The sequence below is a fragment of the Lycium barbarum genome, chromosome 1 (genome assembly GCF_019175385.1).
Source record: "Lycium barbarum isolate Lr01 chromosome 1, ASM1917538v2, whole genome shotgun sequence".
Taxonomy (NCBI): Eukaryota; Viridiplantae; Streptophyta; class Magnoliopsida; order Solanales; family Solanaceae; genus Lycium; species Lycium barbarum.
The window spans coordinates 152818524-152845297 of NC_083337.1; the positions used below are offsets into that span (position 1 = coordinate 152818524).

The 26774-nt window shown below is 35.6% G+C and overlaps 4 protein-coding genes across 6 annotated transcripts; 1 reads left to right on the forward strand and 3 right to left on the reverse strand.

Annotated features, from left to right (window-relative positions):
* Positions 1-623: 623 nt before the first annotated feature.
* Positions 624-6525, forward strand: LOC132644902 (uncharacterized). The gene is made up of 2 exons (XM_060361570.1): positions 624-1029; positions 6282-6525. Exon 1 carries the CDS (start codon positions 748-750, stop codon positions 1006-1008), a length of 261 nt encoding a protein of 86 aa, XP_060217553.1. The 5' UTR covers positions 624-747; the 3' UTR covers positions 1009-1029; positions 6282-6525.
* Positions 6526-6943: 418 nt separating this feature from the next.
* Positions 6944-9215, reverse strand: LOC132644894 (uncharacterized). The gene is made up of 2 exons (XM_060361559.1): positions 8810-9215; positions 6944-7386 (listed from the first exon to the last, which is right to left on the reverse strand). The coding sequence occupies exons 1-2, from the start codon at positions 9136-9138 to the stop codon at positions 7158-7160; spliced, it is 558 nt and encodes a 185-aa protein (XP_060217542.1). The 5' UTR covers positions 9139-9215; the 3' UTR covers positions 6944-7157.
* A 1539-nt stretch (positions 9216-10754) lies between these two features.
* LOC132644912 (F-box/kelch-repeat protein At1g51550) lies at positions 10755-14433 on the reverse strand. Its single transcript, XM_060361579.1, has 2 exons — positions 13877-14433; positions 10755-12154 (listed from the first exon to the last, which is right to left on the reverse strand). The coding sequence occupies exons 1-2, from the start codon at positions 14307-14309 to the stop codon at positions 11184-11186; spliced, it is 1404 nt and encodes a 467-aa protein (XP_060217562.1). The 5' UTR covers positions 14310-14433; the 3' UTR covers positions 10755-11183.
* Positions 14434-16451: 2018 nt separating this feature from the next.
* On the reverse strand, positions 16452-23344 carry LOC132644921 (uncharacterized). Of its 3 annotated transcripts, none has more exons than XM_060361610.1 (9): positions 22833-23344; positions 21140-21403; positions 20930-21032; positions 20155-20234; positions 19996-20073; positions 18454-18545; positions 17378-17489; positions 17053-17170; positions 16452-16960 (listed from the first exon to the last, which is right to left on the reverse strand). In XM_060361610.1, exons 1-9 carry the CDS (start codon positions 23151-23153, stop codon positions 16956-16958), a joined length of 1173 nt encoding a protein of 390 aa, XP_060217593.1. In that variant the 5' UTR covers positions 23154-23344; the 3' UTR covers positions 16452-16955. The 3 variants fall into 3 exon arrangements, with proteins under 3 accessions (XP_060217593.1, XP_060217574.1, XP_060217583.1); XM_060361591.1 differs by having other exon boundaries at positions 17045-17170; positions 22833-23330; XM_060361600.1 differs by having other exon boundaries at positions 17045-17170; positions 21140-21337; positions 22833-23319.
* Between the last annotated feature and the right edge of the window lie 3430 nt (positions 23345-26774).

The window sequence follows — 26774 nt, forward strand, 5'->3', positions numbered from 1 at the left end:
GTATGGAGAAGGAGAAAGGAAGCCGGAAGAAGTTTCTGGAATCGGAGTTGGCTCAGATGTTATATACAATGCCGGTGATATAGACACCGTATTACAATAATGGTATGGATAATTTTCAAATTTTGACACTAAGTTATGAATATCTTCGTAACCAAACAAAAATGTACAAATTAAAAGCATTTAGTGTCTCAGCCACCTTCCGGGAAGAGTGTAGAGCAATCTCTTTAGTCTCTCCTTAGTCAAAAGCTTATCTTGATATGCCAACCAATGCTTAGCAGGCATTATAGTGCTCCAAACTAGATATGTCTCCCTCAATCTAGTCAAATTCCCCAGCATAGTAATGAAATGCTGGACACTAAATATATTCTGGAGCCCGTTTGGATTAGCGTTTAAAAAATAGCCATTTATACATGGGAAATTTGCAGTATTAGCCTTCGCTAGGGGTGATCTTTAATTTTTATCCCTCAAATTGGTGATCTTTAACTTTTTCTGCCTTAGCATGACCAAATTCTGCCTTAGCATTGCCAAATTTGAAAAAAAAAGGTTTATGCATGACCCAAAAATTAGCTATTTGAGTAAATTTTACCCGGTAATGTCCATATTGGGCCCAGCCCAGCAGTGAGTAGTAATCCATTTCACTTCACCCATCTACAGAAAAAGAGAAAGTCAATCCTCCGTGAAGACGAACAGAGCAGCCACATCTTCAAGGGGTTAGGGTTTCAGATCTGAGCAAACAAAAACGTTTTAATGGCGTTGAGAAACTTGTACAAGGAGATAAAGGGCATGAAGGTTAAGGAAGTGCCAGCACACCTTAAGCCAATGCTCTCAATCGGTTACGCGAAAAATGCTATCAGAAAGGGATTGGATAACTACCATGCTAAGTACATCGAAACTAGCTCTGTTGACCCACTTCTTCATGTCTGTTTTGGAGGCATGATTTTTTCATACCTCGTTGCGCTTCCAGAAGAGCGACGTCACCTCGAGCACAAACAACACGGTGGACATTGATTGTCTCTCCGATTTTCTAAGGTACCTAAATATTTCATTTATTCTGTGTTCTCTCGATTAATTACAACTTTTCTGAATCATTTCTATGCTGGATCTGAGGGGCGGATGCAGCTATTTAGGTGTGGTTTTATCTGAATACAGTGTAAGTTTATATGTAAAGATTAATCAAAATTGCCACAAATATTAAGCATGAACCCATATCTTTAAAATATGCTCCCTCATTTTCGATATGTTTGGCTGATTTTGACTTGGCACAGAGTTTAAGAAACTAAAGAAGGATTTGAATCTTGGGGTCTTAAACTAAATATATGTTGAATGTACCAAAATGCCCTTTAATCTTGTGGACCTAAACATATCTTGTGAAAGTTCGGAACTAAAGAGTTGCTAAAAAAAAGGAAAGAGGCATTCTATTGAGACGGACTAAAAATGAAAGTTAGACAAATAAATTGAAACTGAGGGAGCAGGTATGAACTCATATGTTTAAAATACAATAGTTTCAATGCTAAGAATATTGAAGGTTGAAACCAATAGAGCTTTAAGCTCTGCCTCTTCATTTGTAGGCTAAAGGGATTTTATTAGATGGTCAATGTAGTCATCTTATGTTGAGGATGTTGTGACCCTATAGTTAAATATTGCTAGTGTTCTTTTTATGTATAAATGCAGTTGAGGTGTGTTTGTGAGGTTAAATGATAAAAAGAGGATTTGGGGATTACGGAAAGCAAGTTATATGTAAAATATTGCCAAGAACTGTGAAAGTAGTCCTTGGTTGCCACCGTTGTTTTATAAACTTATGGTCAATTTATGTCTGTGTCGTGATACAGCCTCTCTACCCCCACAAAGGTAGGGGTAAGCTCTGCGTGCATGCTACCCTCCCCAGACACCACTTATGGGACTACATTGGGTATGTTGTTGTTGTATGTCTCTAGTATGAGAATGTGCATTCTTCACTTATTATTTACTAGTGAAGCATATTTTTCCAATAGGGGTGCTCATTAGACCTTTTCCAATAGTGGTGTTCATTAGAGAGAATTGCGGTGTCTAAATGCAGAAAATCAAATATCTAAGCTTGATGTTCTAGGGGAATGGTATAAAGATGTAACATAGAGAATTGACATTGGGTGGTTGAAATGGAAAATCACTAATCCGGGTTTTATGCGATAAGAAAGATGCCTATCAAAGTGAAAGGCAAGTCCTATGGAAATGGTTGTAAAGCTGACAATGTCATATAAAAATGAATGTTGGGCTTCCAAGGTCTAACATATCTACAAGATGCGGTCATAGAAATGCTAATTGAACATGGATGTGTGATTAGACATGATTAGATAAGAGTAGAAATGAACAATTCAACAACACACATAGCAGATGAGATGAGTGAATATCACTTGAGTATTGAGATGGTTCAGCATATCTTACATAAATCTTCATAAGCACTGTCAGTAAGTGTGAAAGTATGGCGGTTGAAGATGCTGAACATGACAAGTTAGACTAAATCACATAAAAAGTAGTTACAAAATATTTACAATCAGACTAAGCAAAAAAATATAGCACATTGGAAAAATAATACATATAAATGATACCAACTATTAGAGATTAATGTCATAGTCTTGTTTGCAGAGTCATATTAGTCCAATACCTTTTTATTCTTGTTGAGCGGTTCATATGTCGGTTAAAAAAAAAGTATATAGCCTACAGAGTTGGAGAACTTAAGAGAATTAGGATGAGACACTTCTAAATGGGAGGAAACTGGATAGTGAAAATCATAGAGCTAGGCCCAATTAGCTTGGAACTGAAACTTTAAGAGTTGTAGATTTTCGGTTTGTAAGGTAAATGATTTTTTAAGATTAAATGGTCTGTTGAGGTTAATCTTTCCTGTGGAGGAAATTGGTGCAAGTTTATTGAAGATGGTCTCGGTGAGACAACTTAAACAACGCTGATTAATATTACGTGCTGGAAAATGCTTTTCTGTGAATATGATCAGGTCGTTAATGGGCGGAGCTATTTGTGATTCATGAGAAATTAATTGTATCTACACTTGTGCACCCTTGAGATGGTTGGTTGTCTTTTGGGGAGAATCATGTTTTGTTGTAGATTCTCTATGGGAGTTTTTCCTACTGTTAATGATATTACTCCCTCTATCTCAATTTATATGAAGATGTTTGATTGGGTATGGAGTTTAAGAATGAAAGGAACTCTTTTAAAACTTGTGGTCTAGAATAAGTCATAGATATATATGTGATTATAAATCATATCATTAAGGGTAAAGTGTGTAGTTTAAAGATCCTCCATTCCTATATAAATGAATTTCTGAAACTTTTTATGGTCCAAAATGAATGAATTTTTTAAAGTTTAAGGATGTATTAATTTTTTTTTTTCTGAAACTACCCTTCTTTTTATGAGGTTTCATATTGCTTCATTAGCTACTACTCCGTTCACTTTTACTTATCCACTATGGACTTTTCACACCCTTAAGAAATAATAAATGAAGTGTATATTTTACCATGATACCCATATTAATTGGTGTATAATTGTATTGGATTTGAAATGAGTAATTAATGCGTACAATAGGAAAAACAAATTATTTTTCTCTTGATGTGCGAAAGTGGACAAGTAAAAGTGAATCTATTTTTGGAATAGTGGACAAGTAATAATGAACGGAGGGAGTGATCATCATGATCAAATTCCAATATTGACTATCTCTAGGTTTAAAAAAATTTCGGAAGAATCAAAAGGGTAATATTTGATAACTTACCCTTTGATTAATGTCTTTAAATATCTTTCTTAAGGAGTTTGTCACACCCTAAAAATTCAATCAAAAGGGTAATATTGACAAATTACTCCATACATTCCAATATAATTGAATTTTTGGGGTGTGCCACACCCCTTAAGAAAGATATTTAAAAGACATCAATCAAAGGGTAATTTGTTAATATTACCCTTTTGATTATTCCCAAACTTTTCTTAAAACTAGAGAGTCAATATTGTGATTTGATTATGATGATTAATAATTAATGAAGCAATATGAAATTCCAACATTGGCATCAACTATTACTGTCTTGGAAATTTCAGTCGGATGAAGAAGATCCGATGTGCAACCATTAATCTAACTTTGTTATTAGTGCAATGCATCTCTTAGAAAATGGTTGAAAACCCCATAAAAAGGAAGGATAGTTTCGAGAAGAAAAATTAATACTTCCTTGAATGTTGAAAAATTCATTCATTTTGGATCATAAAAAAAGTTTTAAAAATTCATTTATATTGGGATGGAGGGAGTACTAAATATTGAGACGGAGGGATAAAAAACTCATGTCTACACTTCTATAAATATTTGTAGCATATGAATTGTATTGGTTGCTTTCTTCGAGTAACTGTCTTTTGGGTAATCAAAATACATTTGTCAGGTTATTACTTATTAGTGTGAATTAGGAAAGATGTTTTACTGAGCTCTAGCATTGCTTTGGAACATGTGCATTGTTCGAGCTTGAGAACTAGCTTAGCTCATATAATACTCCTATTGCTTCCAACAGTCTCACTTTGTAGGTTATTGTGGCATGCTTAGTTGTCCATATGTACTGTTACGGGCTGCCTTCAATGTGCCTTGGCGCCCGTAACCTCATGCGCCCTGAATGGGCCAAACGAGTGTCAGCCGCACAGGCAGTGCCAGCCCACAGGCAGTGCCAGCCCACAGGCAGTGTCAGCCGTGCGGGCGACGTGCACCAACATGGGTGCCGAAGGACGGGAGTCCACAATCATCATAGATATGCTCCATTGCATATCCTAGGAGCAACAAGGAAGTTTAGCAAGGATCTAAGATGAGCCCACGGGTCGTCGACGCACGAGCGACCCCGTGCGAGCCTGAGTGTCAGTCCCGAGCATTTCCGAGCCATGGATGGAATCTTGGGATTTCGGGTGAACACACCCTTCCTAGGATGTTATTGAATATGCTTACCAAGTTTGGCGTCATTTGAACATCATTTGCCTAAGGGCTTGACTTAGCCAAGGAGCAGTGCCAGTGTCAAAGCTCCCTAAGGCCATATCTCGTTCCACGAGCATGGGGATGAGATGAAACTTCATGGAGGAGTGAAGGAAGTCAAGAAAAAGAGTTAGGAACAGACGGCGCCTTATTTGGAGTTCGAATCATTGAGAAAGGCCAAGTGTGATTCTCGGGCAGAATCATAGCCAATGCTAAAACTTGGGCTTTTCTTTTTAAAGCATATATAAGGGGGACAGAGGTGTCTCAGCTCAGCCAGCCTCCCCCGTGCGTGCCACCATCAAGCCGTACTAAGTGAGCAACCTTGGGGGACAACCTCAAGGGCCTGTCTAGGCATCCCCAAGTGGATCCTAGGTATCCATACGAGTTACACAACTCTATGGGCGGCGCTCGGCCACAGGCCAGCGTTGGGCGCCCAACGAGGGCCGGAGGCTTGACGTATGGACCGACCATGCCCTGCGGGCTATCCTTGAGAATGAGAAAGCCCTCCGTGCCGATTGGACACTCGAGGCACCTCTCCTGAGAACCTCGTGTGTTGACTTGTGAGCTTGGCTCAGGTTCAACCTAGCGAGCAAGGGCCCGTTGGCCTAGAGGTGCAGTCGTAGGGCGACGCTGCACCATGCAAGACGGAAGTATGTCGCGAGGGCCACATTTAGCAAAGCCTCATCATAGGCATACTACAAAGGACACACATGACACAGGCCAAGGATTCAAGAGTTGCCCTACTCAGGTGTCGCACCGCTCAAGTGCACAGGCACCAGACCGGTGTCAAGCCTGAGGATTGGACTGTGCGCGCACCAGCGTCGCTCAGCACCAGGCGAGGGACTGTCATGTCCGTAGCCAACCCCAGGTGTGAGTGCAGGCAAAGACCCAACATATGAAACATGCCACAGGGGCATACTAGCAAGGCAAGGCCAAGGCCTTGACATCGACCCAGCGGCACCGCTGAAGCTAAGCCTCCAAAGCCATGGACACAAGATCGTGCCATGAGTCCTGGCACTATCATTAGGCTGGCTCGTAGTCCGCCTGGATTACGGGCGCCGCACGGGCCATTAGTGTACCGCTGACACTATGAAGGAGGCGGCCCGTGACAGTACTAATTGAGTTTGAAAGATGCCACTTTCTCTTAGAGAGCAATGAGAATGAAGGGTGACATTTGAAAAGTATATTTATATGTGAACTAGGCAAATGTCTAGAGACCGGAGCTCTCGTAACTGTTTGAAATGTATATACATGTACTTACCTTATATATTTTAACTCGTCTACTTTTGCCTTTTGTTGACAGATTTGTTGGGAGTATTGAGTAGTAGATGGTCCAGCGAAGGACAAACATCTATCTCTGTTGGTTGTTTTTACCCTCTTTCCAGTAATTGGTGTACCCTATGAGGCTCATTTATGCAATACTTGGATTATTGATTTAATAAAATGTAGTCAAATACTTCTTCCCTCGCCTGTGGGCGGGATAACATGTGCCTTACCAAAACAGAGGCAGAATCATTTTATGTGAATCAATGTTTTTTCTTCCCCCATTTAAGATTTGTCCCCATGCTCCTATCAATTAAAATGATTTTCTTATATTCTCCGCCATTTCCTTTTCGATTTATATTACTTTCTGATGACGAATCTTAGTTTCTCATGACGATTTATGTTAGTATGTCCAAGCTTTAATAGACAGAATTATTTCATTGGGCTTTAATGGATAGAATTATTTGATAGGATACCCGATGGAATTAATTGAAGTATAGAATTATTTGATAGGATATCCGATGGAATTAATTGGAGTATGTTCCAGCTTTGGCCTAAACATCACAGTTATAAGGATCGCAAGGGAGGTGCTTACTCGTAATTTATTCGTGCATTCTTATGGTTATGGTGAAAGACCAACCCAAATTGTTAATTGCAAGTTTGAAGTGAAGCAACTGTGTTCAGTCTTGGAACATTTATTACACTCTCATTAAACCAAGCCAAGGCCTCGTAGCAATTACCTTAGCGACTTCTATGATTTAAAAAATTATAAAAGAGAGGGCATGACAGACGACTATGAAAACCCAATGAAAGGTGCTTCAACACACTTACTCAAGTGAAAGAGTGCATAAATTATGAAACTACGCTTGCTTCCAAGGTGCTAATTATTCACATTTATTTTACAAAGATTTTTTCATCAGAGCTCATCCGCTTGATGTTCATGATCTCTATCTCCAAAAGAGAATGTTCTTTTTAGCTTATTCGTTGTCTTCTGCATTGCATCCCCAGCTAATTTTGCAGCTGATTTGGCGGATTCTTCTATGGCTTCTTTACTCTCGTCAAGGCTCTTTAGAACTGCTTCTTTCACCTTTTCACCTGCTGCTCCTCCTTTGTCCCTGCCCTGTGCTTCCTGGCTATCTCTGAAACTGCAGATTTTGCTCACAATCAGTCACAAACAAATTCTATATCTTGAAACAAGACACATAACAAAGTCAAAAACATGTATTTTAGACTTAAAAGTAAATAGATAGATACAAGTGTTATTTCAATAAGATTGCCAAGAATGAACCGATAAGGCACGGTGGTGAATGAGGTGGGTTGAAAATCAGAAGGTGCCCCTTGGGTGTGGCCATGGTCAGTAAAATGGATTGAGAACTATGAGATGGTTACATTATTCCAGCCTAAACTAGGTGATTTTTTCTTGGTTGCCCAAGTCTTGATGGATAGAATTAGCAAATACTTTTAGGTTGACAAAGTTGAGGTGCTACGTTCAAATTTCATTTTTTTTGCGCGGGTAGCCCTTTTTTTGGGGTGGTCTTTAAATTTTGCCCCTCATATTTGTGGTCTTTAAATTTTGCCCAATATTGCTGGTCTTTAATTTTTGCCCTTCGCGTTGCAACCCTGAGCTTCACGCAGAAATCATGAGGTTCTGAATTTGAACCCCCGCTCAAGTAAAAATTAAAAAAATAATCGCAAGGTAAGGTTTGGATTGCGTGTATGCCGGACCCGGCATACTCATGCCTTATGTGCAGACGTTGCATAAATATGCTGAGTCCGGCACAACTTTGATATTCCTCAACAAGTATATGTCGGGTCTGGCATACTATGGGCAGACTTTTAGTTAAGACAATTTTTTCTTAAAAAATAGATTTTATTTTACAAGGCAAACTTTTAATTATGCCTTAAGAAAAAATTTCGCCTTATGGGACATACTTTTAGTTATGCCTTATGGGTAGATTTTTAGTTAAGACGTAACTAAAAGTATGCCCCTAAAGCGAAACTTTTCTTTTAGGCACAAACTTTGCCTTATAAGGCGAAGCTTATAGTTATGTCGGATCCGACATAACTTTAGTTATTCCTTAAGTAAAAATTTCGAAAAATTCCGCTTTATGGGGCATAATTTTAGTTATGTCTTATGGGTCACACTTCTAGTTAAGGCATAACTAAAAATTTAACTTGAAAAGTAAAATAAAAATAAAAATATATGCCTCAAGGCAAAATCCGCCCCCATCGGCGGACTTTTGGTTAAAAATAACTAAAATTCTACCGGTGGGACATAGCAAAATTTAAATTCTACCTTATAAATTTTTTTTAAAATTTTTGACTGAATGGAGATTTGAACCTGAAAGTTTTAGTCGAAAGGCAAAATTTAAAAATGACAAATATGAGGGTCAAAATTTAAAGACCACCCAAAAACAAGAAGCGAAAAACATTAGGTGACCCAGTTACCTAGTATGGAAGGTGTCAAATATCGTATCAAACATCCTAATTAATTGAGATGCATACAAGTTGATCCAAAAACTATGATTATAGAAAAATATGAGTGGATCAAGGGTTGTACGAACTTACTCGACGGTTGGAGGGGAAAAGTAGGCCTTGCCTTGTTTGAAGAGTGTTTCGAGTTTTCTCCAATAACTGGTTGGAGTTTGGGGGGAAGAAGTGGGGAAAGAAAACATTGTCTTGACTATCTCTATAATGGGAGGCTTACTCTTGCCCTCCTCTAGGTGGGGTTGTTGTTCTTGAAACTGCTGCTTCTCTTCTTCTTCTTGTCCTCCTCCAACACTGCCAATAGTGTAGTGGAAGGATATGATAAACAGTAATAAGAGAAGAAACAAGGAGGAGTAGCTCCTAAATTGAAGATGGTTCTCCATATTGTTACCAAATGAGTTTAGAGGCATCGGATTGATCGATCACAAATTGATAATATGATTAGTAATAGAGTGCTAATTATACAAGCGTTGGGGACTCTCTCAAATTGCTATTTTATTGTTGGTTGACACGTTTTCTCAATCTCTATGGCTACACTATACGTGGATGCTCTTGGGTTACCACTTGGCGCAGAACTGGACAGTCATGTGGTAGTCGACATATTTTTTCTTGTTTTTTTCGGGGTCAGAAATATCTTTTGGAAGTTATCCCCTTGAGGGGCTGTTTGGTTTGTTCACAAGATAATTCCGAATCTACACAGAGTTTAAGAGAGAAAAAAAAAATAGAATTTTAAACACGTAATAATATTTGTGGTTATAATATTTTTAAATTTGTGGCTTAAACATATATCATAACATTTGTGTAATTATAAAAATTTCTCATTAAGGAGGGAATAAGAACGATAAAGTTAATTGCTTTTAATTATGGAAATGAATCATATTTTTTTAAACAGGCTAAAAAAATGTGTAACACATATTAAAACGGATTAGTAATGGATAAATGTGGATTCTATATAGCATTAAATGATGGCAGGACTATTTAGTGAATATAGTTTTATCATAGATGTTTGATTTATCACACTAAAAATGAAATATACGTGTAATATTAAAAAAGTATTTAGCTATGCACTAAAGAAAATATTGGATAGACTTTTCTTTTCAAATACTAATCTTAACCTTTTTAAAAAACTTTGGAAGAAGAGCCTTGATGGACATCTTTTTCATTTTATTATTTTATCTCACAACTGTTATTCTACGTTAAATGTGGTACAAAAATAAAATAACAATTGCAGTATAAATAATTTTGAAATTATTTATATTAAAGTAAAAAAATTCAACCAAACACAAACATTTTATTTCAAAACTATTATCTTTTTATCATCGTAACCAAATGACCTTTGTCATTTTATTGTTTTATCTCACAACTGTTATTCTACGTTAAATGTGGTACAAAAATAAAATAACAATTGTAGTATAAATAATTTTGAAATTATTTATATTAAAATAAAAAATTCAACCAAACATTTATTTCGAAATATTATCCTTTTATCATCGTAATCAAATGACCCCCAAGATGATATCAAAAGATATGGACAGATTAGTTGAATGCGTGTTTTAGGGTCTTGCAAATTTTGGTCATCTAAGCTATATCCTCACACCGTTTAGTTGATATGCCAAAAATAGGGATGCACCCTGATCTTCATTTTCATGCATGCGAACTTCACGAATGAATCCAAAAATATGAAATCTTGTTCCACTATGTGAGACTTCGGTTGGGTATACCAATTCAGACATCATTGAAAACGTATTATGTTTCCTTTTATTTGCTGAAGTACAAATAAAATCCGACCGTACTATTTAGGTACTAAAGTTCATTCAACCAGGATGACTTTTATTGTTACTGATATGCCTAAAAAAATAAATCTGGACTTGCCATATATATAGTCGTCAACGGCATTTAACAATCTTGAATTTCAGCAGCTTAGATTTGATTAAACATTTTTCTCCTACTTTTCTCCCCTTGTCGCTGCAAGACTCACAATAGTATAACTAAAGAATGAATAAAAGGTAAGAGGAGGGGTCAAGTATAGCAGCAATAGTAGTACTAGCTAGTAAAGATCAAGAATGTACATATTACACCAAAATTCAGAACAACTACTCATATGTCACAAGCTAAGTCTGGTCTACAGGACTTAATTTCACTCCTCAACTAGAAATTTACAGGTAGTTTCTACTAATTCCAGAGGGGTTTGCTGGATCATGAAAATCTCGGGGCTGGTATCGTGTATCACTTGGCTGACTCTAGCTTCCTCTAGAAGAGCAGAAACATACCTTAACAATTCTTCAGATTCAATACTAAAGCCAAACTACATACCTTCTTACGTCTTTTCCTGTACACAAAAGCACCATGCTAGCTGCTATGTTTTCTCACAAGTGGGACTGATATTTACACATCATGCACATTGTCATGTAAAGCAGCAGCATACTTGTTTACCTATAATCTCCTTGCGATTCCCCTAGCACTGAAGCAAAAGCTCCACAAGAAACAACTCACCATCAAACCTCAATCCAGAGGATTCGGCAGGCTGAAGTAAGCCATCTACCATGCCACCGAAGACATACAAGTTACGACCTGAAGGATCCACACAAGCTCGGTGAAATGATCTGCCACTAGGATTATCACCTTTGGACTTGAGCCGTCTCCACAGTTTTGTCTTTGATCTCTCTGGGCTTGGAGGAGTCCCAGACTGCATAATGGATGATACTGAGCTGATATCCAACACCCAGAAGTCATTTTTTCTGTGTCTGTAGGAATCTTCTCCTCCATAAATTAGTAGTCGTCCACCTATGATGAGATTGGCCGAGTGCCCAACTCTAGGCAAGGCCAAACCTTGGGGTATATTTTGCAAGTCAAACAGTAACTGTACCCATCTCCAGTGACCTTCAGATGTATCAAAGAGCCATAGATCATTAAGCACCTCATAACCTAAACCTCTTCCGCCAAACAAAATAGTTTGGTTTCCTCCAACAAGGGTCAATGTATGTCCAGAGCGAGATGGCGGAGATGGATGAGTCACAATTTCTTGCCAAACTCCAATATGAAGATTCTCAGACAGTTCCAATACCCATGTATCTCCCAGTCGCAGGCCAGACAAACCAATCCCTCCTTGAATCAGCATCCTCCTTTTATCAATGCGACATGCAGCATGAGCGCCTCTTGGGGGAGGCGCAACGGAACCAACATCAAGTAGCCTCCAGGACAATGTGATACCAAATGCATCATGTACCGCCACTTGGCCGACCCATGTATCATTTTGGCGTGCCCCATGGTCATTTATTCCTCCAAAAAGGACAAGACAATCACCAATCACGACGCATGAATGCCCAAAGCGGCCACTTGGTATTCCTGAATCAATCTTGTTCCACTTCAATATTTTCTTGAAGTCATTCCCAACATATGCAACCCATGTATCATCGAGATGCCTTCCTAAAGTAACAGATAACACCACTTAAGAGAAATATTACTCATAAGAAGCCACAATTATCTACAGATAGAACACATCCGTTACCAAATTACTGCATATGAACCCACGATAATTTACTGTTCTACAGAGGCAATCTTATAGAATGTATGCTACTCAGAGTTTAAAAAACCAAATAACTGAAACTTAAAAGAGTCAAACCATCAGGTTGAGATTAATTCAGAGTGACCAGATGGTTCTACACGAGACAAGATATATTTGCTGAGCAGAGTTCGATGTTCCCTCTTTTTCTTACTTGTCTTTCGATAATGCACAAATATAATAATAGGGAATGATGAATTTAATACTGATTATGGCATGTATCTAGACGTTTGTTGTCATATGAATTCAAGTACTCATGCTCTATAAGGTGATGAAAGAAATCTTGAGTCTGTGGCCCATGTATAATTTTAATTCATTTCTCCCCTTAAGCCAACTCTATTGCAGTCTATCAAAAATTCTCTTGGGAAATTGCAATTCGCGTTAGCTGCTTTTAATTAGAAAAATACAGCAGAATTGTATGTGCATCCCAAGAATGCAGCAGTACTTGTGATCTTCATGTAAAAAGTGAAGCCAAGATATTGATCCCACAAATTTAATTTCGAGTTGGTCCATTAGATAGCCAAAGTCCGAGTATTCTTCCCAGTTTTAAAACCTAAGTACATATAAAGATCTCAGCTCAATTAATGTAAGACGCAGATAGCTAGTAGCAATACAGTAAAAGCTCCACGATAATCCTCAGTAGCATCCTTATTTTTTTCCAAATGGAACACCCTATGAAGAACCGAAATGACAGAAAAATTTAGGCTTGAACTATTCAAGCGAAAAATACCTTACTAGATCCTCGTAAAAGGCTGAACTAGTAACAGAAAACAAGCACAGTAACAAGGGGTTAATGGGACACAAAGACCAAGTGTATGCACCATCCGAGCATTAATCAATCATACCATGAGCACAAGGGAAAATGCTATTTAGAAACTGAGTTAACAGAATGTACCAAATTATTCATGTATTAAATTTAAAATCAGCATAATTAGTACCATGTCTGGTAGCATTTTTGTTCCTGTGTATACAATTCAGCACATCAAATACGGAGTTTGGTTATCAATTTACAGTCCCGCATAATTTAAAAAGAGAATCCATGTAATATTTATGCAAGATAAAAGATGGAATAACTCATACATGGAACTTAAATCTTGCATAACTAGTCCCTGCATTTACTAATACTTGCATAATTCTAACCAGCAACCAAATGACCCGTTCTTTATTTTTTTAATCTCTTAGTTAAAATCTTACTCAGCCACAATCAAGTGAAAACAAGGAAAATCACTTTTTCCAACTCCATAAAATTAGGTATTTTATGTAAGATATAATACTATCCGCTGGAACCCATTGTAGTTCCATTCAACAAGAAGCCTAAATGGTGCACTTGGTTGAAGGTTGAGTTTTTTAGCTAGAGGACTAGGGATTAATTCTCACTTAACACAACTTTTTCCTTCTTTTGTTTAGTGGTAAACCCATGTTCTAAAACTTCCTAGATTCGTCTCGGCTCCTGAAATCCTTTCAGATTGCAATAGTGAGGACAGGAGATAGCTACCAAAATCCTTGCAAATGCAGTAGAAACATAAAGGACCATAGCAATCAAACATGAATTTTAGAAATCAAAAAATCTAGAATACTTGACTGACCTCCTTCACAGCCACCACCAAAGAGAACTAAACAACCAGACACAAAATTAAGAGAATGAGAAGCTCTAGGCCTAGGAAGCAACAACTCTTCTCCTCCTTGTGGATTTTTCAACAACAATCTACGACAGTAAACAGAATCCAATTGATAGATTTGCTGATAAAGCTTCTTCCAACTAAACTGCTCTTGTTTACTATCAACGGCAAAGGATCTGAGGGCATCAATAGAAGAATTACCCCAATCTCTACGACAAAGAGATTCCCAAAAAGAGTCAGAGTAAGTTAAGGACCTGAATTTCTTACAAGTCATAGCAAAGCGAAAAATGGAATCTAAAGGTAAGAGAAGTAAGATAGAGAAGAGATGGTCTTCTGCTATTTGTGATATTGGTGATGATGATCCATTGCTTGTATAAGAAGTGCTGCTTGTAGTTGCCATGGGGGGCTTTGTTTTGAGAGTTGAGAGTGGAGAACACACGCTGTGTTCTTGTTGATGATGGTTCAGGATTTTTGCTTTGGTTCTGGTTCTGGTTTTTTTTTTTTTTTTTTTACCTTGTTGGTTTTTTCTTACAATAATTCACCTTTTATTTATACAGACCAAGTGGCTAAAATAGTTACTTTTAACACGTGATATTAGATATGTCAGTATTTCTCCAGTTCACTTTAATTTATCCAGTATTTTAAAAATACATTTTCACTTTTAGCATATTAAGAGAAGACGTTTTATTTATAGTATTAATTACTCATTTCAAGTCATTTTTTAAGAACATTAAAACTATGCACCAATTTATATGGGCATCTTGATAAATTATACTCTTCATTTATTATTTGTTAAGGGGTGTGCAAAATTCATGGGCAAGTAAAAGTGCACAGTGGGAGTATTTTAAAAGTTCATGTACCATTATTCTCTTTGTTCTATTGTGATAGTTTTTGTTTTTTGAAATTCAAACAATGCAACTTTGGCCGATGTTTTATAATGTATTTTATTTATCATATTGACATGAGAAAAATTATAATTGATAATACTTTTTCGTATAGTTTTTGAATATTTAAACTTTAATTTTGAAATATTAAGTTAATTTAATATAATTTAACTTCAAATATTAGTCAAATTAACTTCAAGAAAAGATGAAAGTGTAATATAAATTGGGATAGAGGAACTTATTTTTAGCCAATTTTTTATATGGAAAAAGTTTCGGATAAAAATGTCCAAGTAAAATACAGAACAAGTCCACCAAATTGTGCTGGAATTCAAAGGATTGACAAGTGGAACCAAGAAACGATTCATTGGTTTTAAAAAATTATTTGAGTTTTACAATCAAGAAACGATTTATGAGGTTTAAATAATTATAAGTTTTCCTGTATTTTAATTTGAAGTATGTTTTTCCGAAAAATTTAATTTTTGTATTAAAATAGTGGTTATTTTTAAAAATATTTTTCAAATGGTGGCTAAAAATAATACTTCCTCCATTTTAAAATGTTTAACTTACTTTTTTTTTTTAATCTGTTTAAAAAAAAATGTTTCTTTCCTTTCACAACAACTTCTTAATTTCAACTTTGCACGTGTTTAAGACTACAAGATTAAAAGGATATTTTCATATATTTTATACATTTTTAATTTCAGATCACAAGATTCAAAAATTATTTTACTTTCTTAAATTTCGTACTAAATCAAAATCAGATAAATATTTTGAAACGGAGGGAAAAGCAAACCTGAAAATGGGCCATTATTATTTTTACTCCGCTAGAGGGGAGAGTCTGAGCATAGCTGTAACCTATTTTTGGATTGTTCGTTTGTTTGTTTGTTAAGTGGACACTAGGACAAAAAGAGTCGGGAGGATATTTGTCACTTTGTGTTGTGCCAGAAAAATCCGTTTCATCCTCATCATCTTGGTACTAGGCAGTCCAATAGGGAGGGGGCCTTGTGCTGAAGTTCACAAATCAAATGAAGTCCATTGTCGTGTCGCTATCTAAATAATGTACATTCTAATCAACATTTTGTTTTAGTCTTAACGAGTCAAAGTGGGATTATCATAAGGCCAAGCTTTTCCATGAGTAACCCCATTGGCCAATCAAGGGTCGAATTTCTTATTGAAATGGAGGATTTACAGATAGTGTGATCCAATTAGCACTCGTGTGACTAGATCTTTTAGTGATTATCCCAAATCTTAATAAGACCACTTCATCACCTTGCTTTGCCAAATCACGAATCTAAGTATCCACATAATTCTAGCGTGTCTAAAATAAAGGATTCCAAAAATAAGTTATTTTCTAGCAAACAAACACCATAATAATAAACTTTACTTTTCTCCAATCATCATTTGAAATAGTTTTCAAAATTTTAGAACATTAAATAGTGAGACAAAATTTCTTCTAGGAAAATATTTTGTCGTACCAAACAAACACTAGATACTACTCTTTCAGGTCTCTTCAGACCCACACAGGAAACAAAAAATAATTGCATCTACAGTTCCTTCTCAGTTAGTCAACAGGTTCATGAATTGCTGAGAAAACCTATCACATTACTGGTCCTTACTAGATGAAAAATATTAAAAATAAATATAAACAAAGTCACTTCTGGTGGCAGAAAATACATTTCAATTAACATTCAGCACCAAACAGTAAAATCTAACGTCTGTGCAGATAATTTAGGCAAGAAAAGTGATTCTAATCCCATAATTTATTCTCTACATGGAAATTAGTAGCTGTTTGAAAAACCACCGGATTCAAGCTGATGGACTTTAGTTTAAACCTCACCAACAACCTTAAACTGCAAATTTTAAGTTGGTAGAAGTCAGTTTTCTGTAGAACTTAGCCCACCCACAACCATAACCTCTATAAGACTATAAAGTTAATACTTCCGCAGAAAAAAGTGACGAACTGATTCTTGTAACAGCATCACCGACAACCTTACACTGGCTATTCCACCTATTGTTCCGACTCCTTAAGTTAAATAGATGCATACTGCAATTTTCATTTCTGCAAATTGTAAACTCGACCTCCATTTATCAGTTTCCAGAGTGCTGCCTTGGCTTCTTCTAGTGTTTCAACTGAATGGCCTTCTTCAAATGATATTCTCTGTACGTTAAACTGCAGGAAGTAAAGTGAAAAATAAAAGTTTAAAGGGAGTGTAATGAAAACAAATGACTTAAATATGCAGCACATAGGAAGTACCTGTGCACCTTGGCGGACACGGACATCTGTCCCCTTGCTATCTATCGATATCAAAGCAGCATCATCCACCTCAGCTTCTTGCGATAAAAGATCTTTTAGAGGCTTTGAAAATAATGCATTGAGCTCCTATACGGATCACCAAACACATTCGCAGATTTAGTCGAAGAATGGGAAGGAGGCAAATGAAGCCCTGTTTCACTACTAGAACGGGAAATGCAGTCTACATATTCACTTACTTCAGAGTTCTACCACTACTTATAAACATATAGCGCCATGGGCACATTAATCAAGTCAATTAGTGATTATCAATTCCTCAAATTGCCAAAAACATACCTTAAGATATTGTTCGCCACCATCAACAGCAATCTTATCAGGCCGAAGTGTCTCATACTCCTGAACATCCACCCAAGCAACAGTGCCAAAGCCTCCAATGAAATATATATCGCTGTTATAATTGATAAAGCAAGTAAGTTCTTTGAGCTATAGATTGCTAATTAACCTCTCAGCAACATTCTGCAACGAGAGCTTGCCTTTTGTTTCCCCCTTTCAAATAAAACATTCAAAGAAAGAGCAGCATGGTAGATGAATATTTTCAAATTCAAAACATGGTAGATAACTCTTCATGTTGTTGTATTCAATTAGCTGAGCCTTTTGAATTGAATCTTTTCATAAAAAATTCTGCCCACCGCAAAATTTTAAATAATCCAGTGGTGTCTTATATTATGCACAATAGCTGCGAAAATTAGGGGCCGTAGAAGGAACAGCACAGCGAAAGGATCACATGTGTCAGCTCAAAGATTTACTAAGTAGATAGGATGCTATAAGCCAGCAGAGATCCACTCTACAAGTACAAAATCATATAAGCACTAAAGCGCAGCAGAGCACAAAACTTTGAAGTGAGATGCAAGAGACTCCTGGCAGAAAAGGTGTGGAAGCGTGATCTATCCTCTTTCTGTTTCTCGACATTAACGTAATCAGATTCCAGAATGAAATTCTAAGTTTACCACTGTAGAAAGAAATTGGAAGCAAGAGAAGTCGTACTAAACTGCTATAGACAGTCGAGTTCCACGAAACCGAGTTAAGCTATTAACCCAAATTGTACAGTAATAATTCACTAATAAAGAGATTAGGTTACAAACAGGTAGCATAAGAATAAAACACTTATAATGAAAATCAATTAGTAATCCACAAGTTTGGAATATAAGGTGCACATATTAATAGTAAAAAGGCATTTGCCAGATGCCAGAATGCACACTAAGGAACTTAAGTGAAAAGATGAATTCAAAGTCAAATATTCCGAACAGGCTCATGGTGTAAAGAGCTAGAAGTGAGAATGCACATAATAATCTGTATTCTTTTTCATTTGAAACACGAATCCAGCTAAATTACTTAGAAGGAAAGGAGTTAACCTTATATTTTGCATCCTAAAGTAAAAAAAGTTTCCCCATTGTTGAGAAGGACCTTGCTGATGTTTTGCTATATACTGCTTGTGTGCCCATTCCTGTTGAAACAATCAAGACAGTTGTTAGATAATTGTAACGTTCATAACATTTAGAGAGAATTCTATAAACTTTGGCTCAGCCAACAGAATATAAAGGCAATTACAGCTTTAGTATTCAACATAAAAATTGCAGACTTCTACAACTGGCATTTGATAGCAGATTGGAGGATCTAAGCAGAGAGGGCAGCAAGTCAATTCTTATTTGTTTAATTATTGGGGGACCCATCATCTCTTAGTTTCGAAGGCCATGGTTGATCCTAAAGGTTGGGGCCAGACAGATCTCTCGGTGTCAAAATAAGCAAGTTTTTTTAATTACGTAAAGTTTAGTTATATTGATAATGGAAAAAGAGAATTTACATAAAGATATGATTCCAAGGAGAACAGGAAGTCGTTGAAGGGAAACTTAAGAAAATTGAGCTAGGCAGAAGAAAATAAATGTCCACCTTCCCATCTTCATCTATTCCAAGATAAGCATTCCCGGAATGGACAGTTTTAAAAATGTTTTAAACCAAAAGTTACATAAGTTGTCTTTACAAGCTCCATTATTTTTTTTTATTTTTTATTTTTGAGACTGGTAACATCTTTACAAGCTCCATTATTACACTTCACTATGCTATTTATAGATCTATTCCAAGAAAGGAAGTCTTAAAGGAACCTATGGGCCTTGCATGTGATTTGTGAAGTTCTATATTTTTTTCCAAACAAATACCAGTACTCAACTGTTATCTTACTATCATACTAAGTCAAACACGACAATTCAACAGGGGATAGATTATTGAGGAAACGAAAGGTCATTTAGTTGATCATAATAACAAAAAGATGTCACTCCTCCTCTATGTAAACTGTTCTTGACCTAGTAAATGATGAAATAATGAAATAGGATTAACTCCGTAGTCGAAGAAGTTGATAAATCAGGCTGATGATTCCATCAGCAAAGACGCCACTTAAATGAATTTGATATGACTCCTTGGAGGTCCGCTTCATACCACTTCCTTCTTCAAAGTGTATCAAATAAATCCTACCTTCCACTTACAAGAGTAGCAAGAGAAACAGGAGAGGAAGAGCGAGACCACAAGGGTCTGATGTAAGAGTTAATTCCTTTTCATATATCAACTGATGAAAATACACGGGTTGATGTGGGACGATTTACATCAGTAGAAAGCTAGAGGCATATGTGAGGCTTTTTCCCTGATACATTTTTTCTTTTTCTCTTGTTTTTTGTTGTTATTGATTTGAACAGTATCATACAGATTGTAAAGAACAAAATGTAAGAGACAGTTAAGGAAGACCACATAGATCCAGTGTACATGAGCATTTAAGCAACCCGAATCACATTATCTTTTAGGAGACAAAAAGGAGAGCTAAGTTGCTTAGTATTTTATGTCAGTGTATGTAGTTGATGTTAATAAGAATCTGAAACTGATCACTATGTGTTGAAGAAGGCAGCTACCTGTTGATCTTCAGGTAGTGGATAGACATCACCAAATATCGTTACCCTTGCATTAGATAAACCACTCCATCCAGGGATCTAAACAGCCAAAAGTTCAAGAAACTCAGAGACATAATATAAGCCAAATGTACTTGACGCTTGCTGAAATAGATCACAAACCTGTACAACCAGTGTGCATCTTGGGTCAGCTAGCAAATTACGGGTGTGTATAGCTAATGGTGAGAACGAAAATATTGGATCTGCCAAAAGAATGAGAAATAACTAATGGAGCATTGTATGTATTATAAATAGGAAAAGACAGCATATAAATTATTGTGCAGATAACAAAGATTTGCTTAGTTGAACATCAAATATAGAACAACATTTTTACATTATTTTCAATAATTAAATATTTTTACTCCATGTTCAATTTATATACAACGTTAAGGTACGCTAATGCTGGAAACTCAATTAGTTCAAAAATATTTACCAATAATATACCAAACAATTTTCAGGTGCAGTCTAGACAAGTTTCTTAGTCTTCACCATTTTGGCACCACAACCAACAAGGAAACTCAATGCATCAAGATGAATTGATTCCAAATCGTTAGTCACAATGTTCCATTTAAAATGTTCAAAGTAGTCAACAAATGAACTTTAAGCAAGACCAAAGTGATACTTTTATAAGAAAGTCTTTCTCCGTGGAAATACTAAAAAAGAGAAGAGCTTTGTTCAGCCATGTGGGGCAGCTATGCCAATTTCACATGGGGTCAAAGTGGACTACACTTATTGGTAATGAATATACTCGAAATATAGTTCTGAACTCGATTTCTTTTTTTTGATGAAGAAGTTCTGAACTCAATTTCTTATTCTAGCCTTTCTACATTTTGATCGTAAGAAAACCCATAAGAAAAGTTTTTCAAAAAATTGTTCTGACACTAGAGTAGCAACTTACGCCCCATAGAATCTGGCGCAAAATCTACAAGTGTGCCAAATGGGTAGCCTTCTCGCCGATGATGCATCCGCGACATCACTGTGCATAAATGAGCAAATCTAGCCTACAATAGTGGTGATATAACAATACATAACGATGAAAAAAAAACACAAAAAGATTTTACTTTTACAAATCTCTGAAAAACTACATCTGCCAACACAGGGACTTTACCTGCTCCATTAGATTGCGGACAGCTAAGGCAGGTTTAGGTAGGCCATGAGCTGAGGTTGCACTTTGTACACCTCCAGAAATGGGAGTTCTGAAGAGACCAGCCCTTGTTCCCCCACCAGTTGAGTGCTCAAGGGGTGTAACCACTTTTGGAGCTTGATTCAAATCATTTTTGTTTGTTTCTCGTTTATCTGAATTACCCTTCAGAATATGAGAGAGTCCATCACAACAAAGCTGAACTAGCCATTTAGCATTACGAGTAATGGACTATATCAAGGAAAGAATAGTATGATTCATCATGCAAACGGGAAAAATAAAATTAAAAAAAAAAAGAGATTCTTCGGAACTATTGAACTTCAATTTTTGGATGGGTAATAGTGATAAAATATCCAGGTCTACACATTCGGATCTAAAAACTTATTCATTCAGTAGAGACAACATTTTACCACACAACGTTTCTTTTTTCATTTTATCTTCTGTTGAGGGGGCATGTGGTTTGTTGCGTTTACTTGATGCACCAAAAAAACATCTTCCATGACAAAGTGGAAAACTACATATGGAAGAGTGGTAGGATCACTATTTGATCTTCTTTTAGACACATCTATGTAATATTTTGAAGAGACGGCATTCTTGATAAACATGTATTTTATCTTATTAGGAAAGTAACTTCTTTTTTTTTTGGACAAGGTAACGTAAGAAAGTAACTTATTTCCTAGGCTTTAAATCACATCATAATGTGTTCAAGAAAAATACCATAATGTAGAGGACTAAACTTGAGCAATCTTTGTGTAAGTGGCTTAATAACTTGGATAGTTGTTATCTATTGTATCGTATTGTTATTTTAAATACAACATTTGTTTTAATTGTTACTTAAATTTTATTGTAGCGTATTATTAAATTTATCGTTATATAACAACAAACGTCCCATTTTATGTGACGACCGATTAGGTGTGTTTGCGTTGTCACCTTCTTTTTTCTCAACTTGACTTTGCTTATTATTTAATAATCCTATTTTATACTTTACCCTACCTTTTGTACTATAGTAAAGTTTATTCCTCAGATTGTTTATGTTTGGCATTATGCAACGACGGAAACGATATAATCTATCCGAACGTTGTAATCAACAAAACAATACAATTATGAAACTATGTGTAACAACCATCCAAACAAGATGTAAATATCAATTGCGCTTACGTAAGGTTTTCTTGGATAAATCTTTAGTCAGTTGCCCAAAGTATTCAGTTGCCTAAAGATACTTCTTTTTTATGAAGTAAGGGTTGCATTGAAAGGCATCAAAAAGATGCAAGAAGGTTACAACGTAAAATAGGTGATAACTCCAGTTACTGCAACAGTTGCCTACAGATACTTTGGGAATATCAAGTTGAAATATTCCTAATACCTAAAAAGGGCAAATAATATTAGAAACTGACTAGCAGCAACAACAACAACACCAACATACCCAGTGTAATCCAACGAGTGGGGTCGGGGAGGGTGGAGTGTACGCAGACCTTAACCCGAAAAGGCTGTTTCCAATAAACTAGCTAGAGACTGTCTAGCTAATTTCAAGAATTTCATAAATGGTTCCTGGACCTTAAAGGTTAAAGGAGAAAACACAAATAAAAAGTTTGACTTTTAACGATTATCAGGAGAGAAAAAAAAAAAAAAGATGAGCAAACATAAACCTGAGAGGTTTTACCTGGGACAAGGAAAAAGTTGGTTCAGGAACTAAACCAAACCCATTATCATTCTCCAATCCATGAATAGAATCCTCTTCTTCAGAACCGCTTTCACCAGAAAGGTCAGCCCGGGTAACCACTAAACGGGTTGACCCGCCGCAAAAGGAGCTGGTAGACGGTGGGTTAAAACTAATTTTGAGATAACCAGTACTGCTGCGCCTGTTAGACTGTTTGATGATGGATTGAAATAACGGCGGCGTTTCGGAAAACCTAGAGGAGACTAGATTTGAGCTTGTGAGGGCTGCTTCCATGGAGGAAGAGAGAGAATGCGAAGATGCCATGTTAAGAATTATTATGGGATTGAGGGCAATGTGAGCTGAAGTTAAAGAGGGAGGGAAGGAAGGTTACAAAAAAAGGGAATGTAAAAAAGGTTGTAGGAAAAAGGAGGAAGGCGTTTGCATAAAGCTAAAGCTAAAGCAATAAAGCATCATGTCCCAAGACAAATGAACCATTGTGTACTTCGCAGCCGCGGAGTTTGATCGGGCTCACGGTAATCCGGCCCAAATAGGTAAAGCATCTGTATTTCTTATTATTTGCATTATAGATGGCCATTTTGAGCGGTAAATTTTACAAAAAATAGGCACTTTCCATCGTAACTGAGAAGTATTTAACTGTCATGGAATTTCAAATATCATAATTAAAATTCTAGGATATTATCATAAAATTTTACCTGAGATTTTAAACTATAATTGTGACTATTTTTAAATACATGTTAGAAAAGCGGCCAATAATTGTTATTTTTAGTTCTACTTCTTGAAGCCGCCTCTAAATTTTATCCTCGTTGACCCGATGGGTTAACTTTGACTTTTAAAAGTAGTTGTCTTCTTCTTTTCTTTTCTTTTTTTCTTCTTTTTTGGGTTTGAAAGGAGGATTTGGGATGGATATAAGTTTGAGGGGTATTGGCTTGTCATCATACAAGAAAGGGAAAAAAGGGTCAAAAATACCCCTATATTTTAGAAAAAAGATTAAAAATATCCTCCATTACAAATTTAGGTCAAAAATACTTCTCCTGCCATTAAAGTTTTCAAATATACTCCTCTCTTAATGGATATTCCCATATCCCCCAAAATAACTTGATTTTATTTTTTAAACTCATTCCATTATTTAACCCGATCCAACTAAATAATAACCCGATATCATCTTTGAGAGAATTAGAGGGGAATAAGGGATAGTATGGGTTATTATTTAGTCAGGTCGAGTTAAATAATGGAGCTGGCTTAAAAATGAAATTGGGTTATTTTGAGGGATTTGGTAATTTCCGTTAAGAGAGGGGTATATTTGAAAACTGTAATGGCGGGAGGGGTATCTTTGACCCAAATTCGTAACGGAGAATATTTTTAGCCTTTTTTTTCCAAATAAAAGGGTATTTTTGACCCTTTGCCCTACAAGAAACATAGAGAGAGAAAATCTTACCTATAATGATCCAATTGAGTCTATCGTGATTATAACAGTGTTTTAAAAGATAGTTTTGGGGCTCATTCCGGGGCGACACACTCGCAAAACACCTCGAGGCTCAAGGGGGTCTTAGTTCCGTAATATGGCTTACGCCCTAAACGACTGATTATACACTCTAAACACGCCTAACGCTCGTGGCTCGCCTGACAGTTTTTTTACACAAATTATGTGTCAAATTTCTTATTTAACACCGTTGACCCTCGTAACACTTTAATAAAATGAATGATGCTTAATAGTTTTTTCATTAAGATTGAGAGTAACTCAAATAACAAGCCATAAGATTGCATATTTACTATTTGAGAACATCGTGAGGGTGAATATCACTTAACATTTCTTTTAAATATACATAGATGAATTTTACATCTTCAATTGTCATTTGTCTTCATGTTTTGTCCTATGTATCAAAACTACCATATTTTATTCTTTCGCCTTTTGAAAGTAATTTTATTTTTCTTCATGAAGGAGTGGCGATTTAACTATAATAATTATAAAATTTATTGATTATTTTCATTTAGAAAGGTAAATTGCATAGTATGATAGTAATATGTTTTAAGAAATTGTGATTATTTTATTGTTTGAAAGTTAAGATGTTAGAGTTGTTGCAACTCATCATAGATTTTATATCATTGCATTATTTATACTTGTAAAATCATGTTAGAGTTTTGTTTTCTTTGAGTTTCTTTAATCATGTTTTTAACTTTTTAAAACTATTGATGTATTTTTTCTTATAATTTTTATGTTATTATATCATTTTACTACATTATAAATTAACATTTTAAAGATCCATGGGGCTTACGGCTGGCTCGGTGCAGAGCAAATAGCCCCGCCTTTTAAGAAACTGATTATAAGGCTTACAATCAGATACTATAAAAAATTTCCATATAATAAGTGTGATTTCAATTTTTGCTATCTCAAATAAAAAATTTCCATATAATAAGTGTGATTTCAATTTTTGCTATCTCAAATAAAAAATTTCCATATAATAGGTGTGATTTCAATTTTCGCTATCTCATTTTCCTTTCTTGATCCCCGATGTAATAGAGATTTTAAAAAATTGTCTCGTCTTACAAAACATAGTAGTTATTAATGAATTTATGGACTAATTAGACATTCCCATTTAACATGATAGACTTTTCAGTTGGACGTTTCTTTTGAATACTAGCTCGGGCCCAATATGGAATTTTTAATTTACTCGGTATCTTTTTTCATCTTTTATGCTTTTACTTTTTTATTTTTTGTAAAGTCGGGTTAAACATTTAGAAAAGTCCAATTATTTACTGATAAGACAGACTTCTTAAGCAACTAAATCTTATGGGAGCATTTAGAAATCGAAAAATTCTAAAAGATTAAAAGTCAAAGAATACTGATAAGAGAAACTATTTACAGGGCAATTTGTATAAATTTTTTAAATCTTTCTCATTTGAAATTTAAGTTTAAAGTAGTTTGATTCAGTTTTTCGAATCTTCTTAAAACTCTTCGTAAGCTCCTTTTCAACTCAAAATGAATTCTCAAGGAGTTAAATACTCTCCGCATTAAAGGAAAGTTCAAAAGTTTCTCTTTTTTTTTTTTTTTTTTTTTTTAATTTCTTGTATATAGACCAAAAGCTAATTTTCCTCAACTTTTATCTGATTCCAACTTTTTTTTTTATATGCTTTCAAAAGTTTTCTAAACAAAATGCGCATTAATTAATACTCTTATATTACTAATTTTTATCTTTTCGCGCGTGTCCTCTTGCACTTTTGGTTTATTTCACCATGTCAGTTATGAAAAAGATCAGCTGAAACATTACTTGGAGTATAGGTTTGTTATACTTCTCTAAAAAATGGAGTAAAGCTCTATTATATTGTTACAATCTTACAGAGTTTGGGAGAGCCAAAGACTACTATGGTGTTTAACAGTTTAAAAACTGTGAAAAATGTTATTTCAAAACTAATTTTTTATGTATAATTGAAAACAAGATATATTTCTCTTGGTTAAATTACTTTTAGTGTTTGGTTTTCTAATACCCATATTTCCTCAAAAGAAAAGCAGAGACGGATCTAGGATTTAAATTTTAAGGGTTCAACATATTAAATTTTTAGCACTAAACCATTATATTTCTAAAGTTATGGGTTCATATCTACTATTTATTGTAATTTTAATAATTTTTTACACATAAATTTATACCCCACATGGAAAGTTTGGGGTTCAATTGAAGCCCAAGTTATAGTGCTCCATCCGCCCTCTGAAGAAAAGTATTATCTGCATGCCTATAAGGAAAAACAATATTATTCCATACGTTAATTTTTTTGCAATTTTTTTTGGGGGGCCTTTTTACGTTGTATTGGTAGTTTTACCAACATGTGCATGTTCTACTTTCTTTAAATATTTAATAATTGCTTGGGAAAAGATTTTTCTTTTGTGATAACATCAGGAGCTGCATATAATGTTGTCATTATCTATGATGA

Coding starts and splice junctions, on each gene's coding strand:
- LOC132644902 (XM_060361570.1), top strand. CDS start 748: ATGGCGTTGAGAAACTTGTACAAGGAGATAAAGGGCATGAAGGTTAAG.
- LOC132644894 (XM_060361559.1), bottom strand. CDS start 9,138: ATGCCTCTAAACTCATTTGGTAACAATATGGAGAACCATCTTCAATTT. Junction 7,387..8,809: donor TTTTCCCCTCCAACCGTCGA/GTAAGTTCGTAC, acceptor CAAAATCTGCAG/TTTCAGAGATAGCCAGGAAG.
- LOC132644912 (XM_060361579.1), bottom strand. CDS start 14,309: ATGGCAACTACAAGCAGCACTTCTTATACAAGCAATGGATCATCATCA. Junction 12,155..13,876: donor TGGTGGTGGCTGTGAAGGAG/GTCAGTCAAGTA, acceptor CTGTTACTTTAG/GAAGGCATCTCGATGATACA.
- LOC132644921 (XM_060361591.1), bottom strand. CDS start 23,153: ATGGCATCTTCGCATTCTCTCTCTTCCTCCATGGAAGCAGCCCTCACA. Junction 21,404..22,832: donor CAACTTTTTCCTTGTCCCAG/GTAAAACCTCTC, acceptor TCCTTGATATAG/TCCATTACTCGTAATGCTAA. Junction 21,033..21,139: donor TCCGCAATCTAATGGAGCAG/GTAAAGTCCCTG, acceptor CCACTATTGTAG/GCTAGATTTGCTCATTTATG.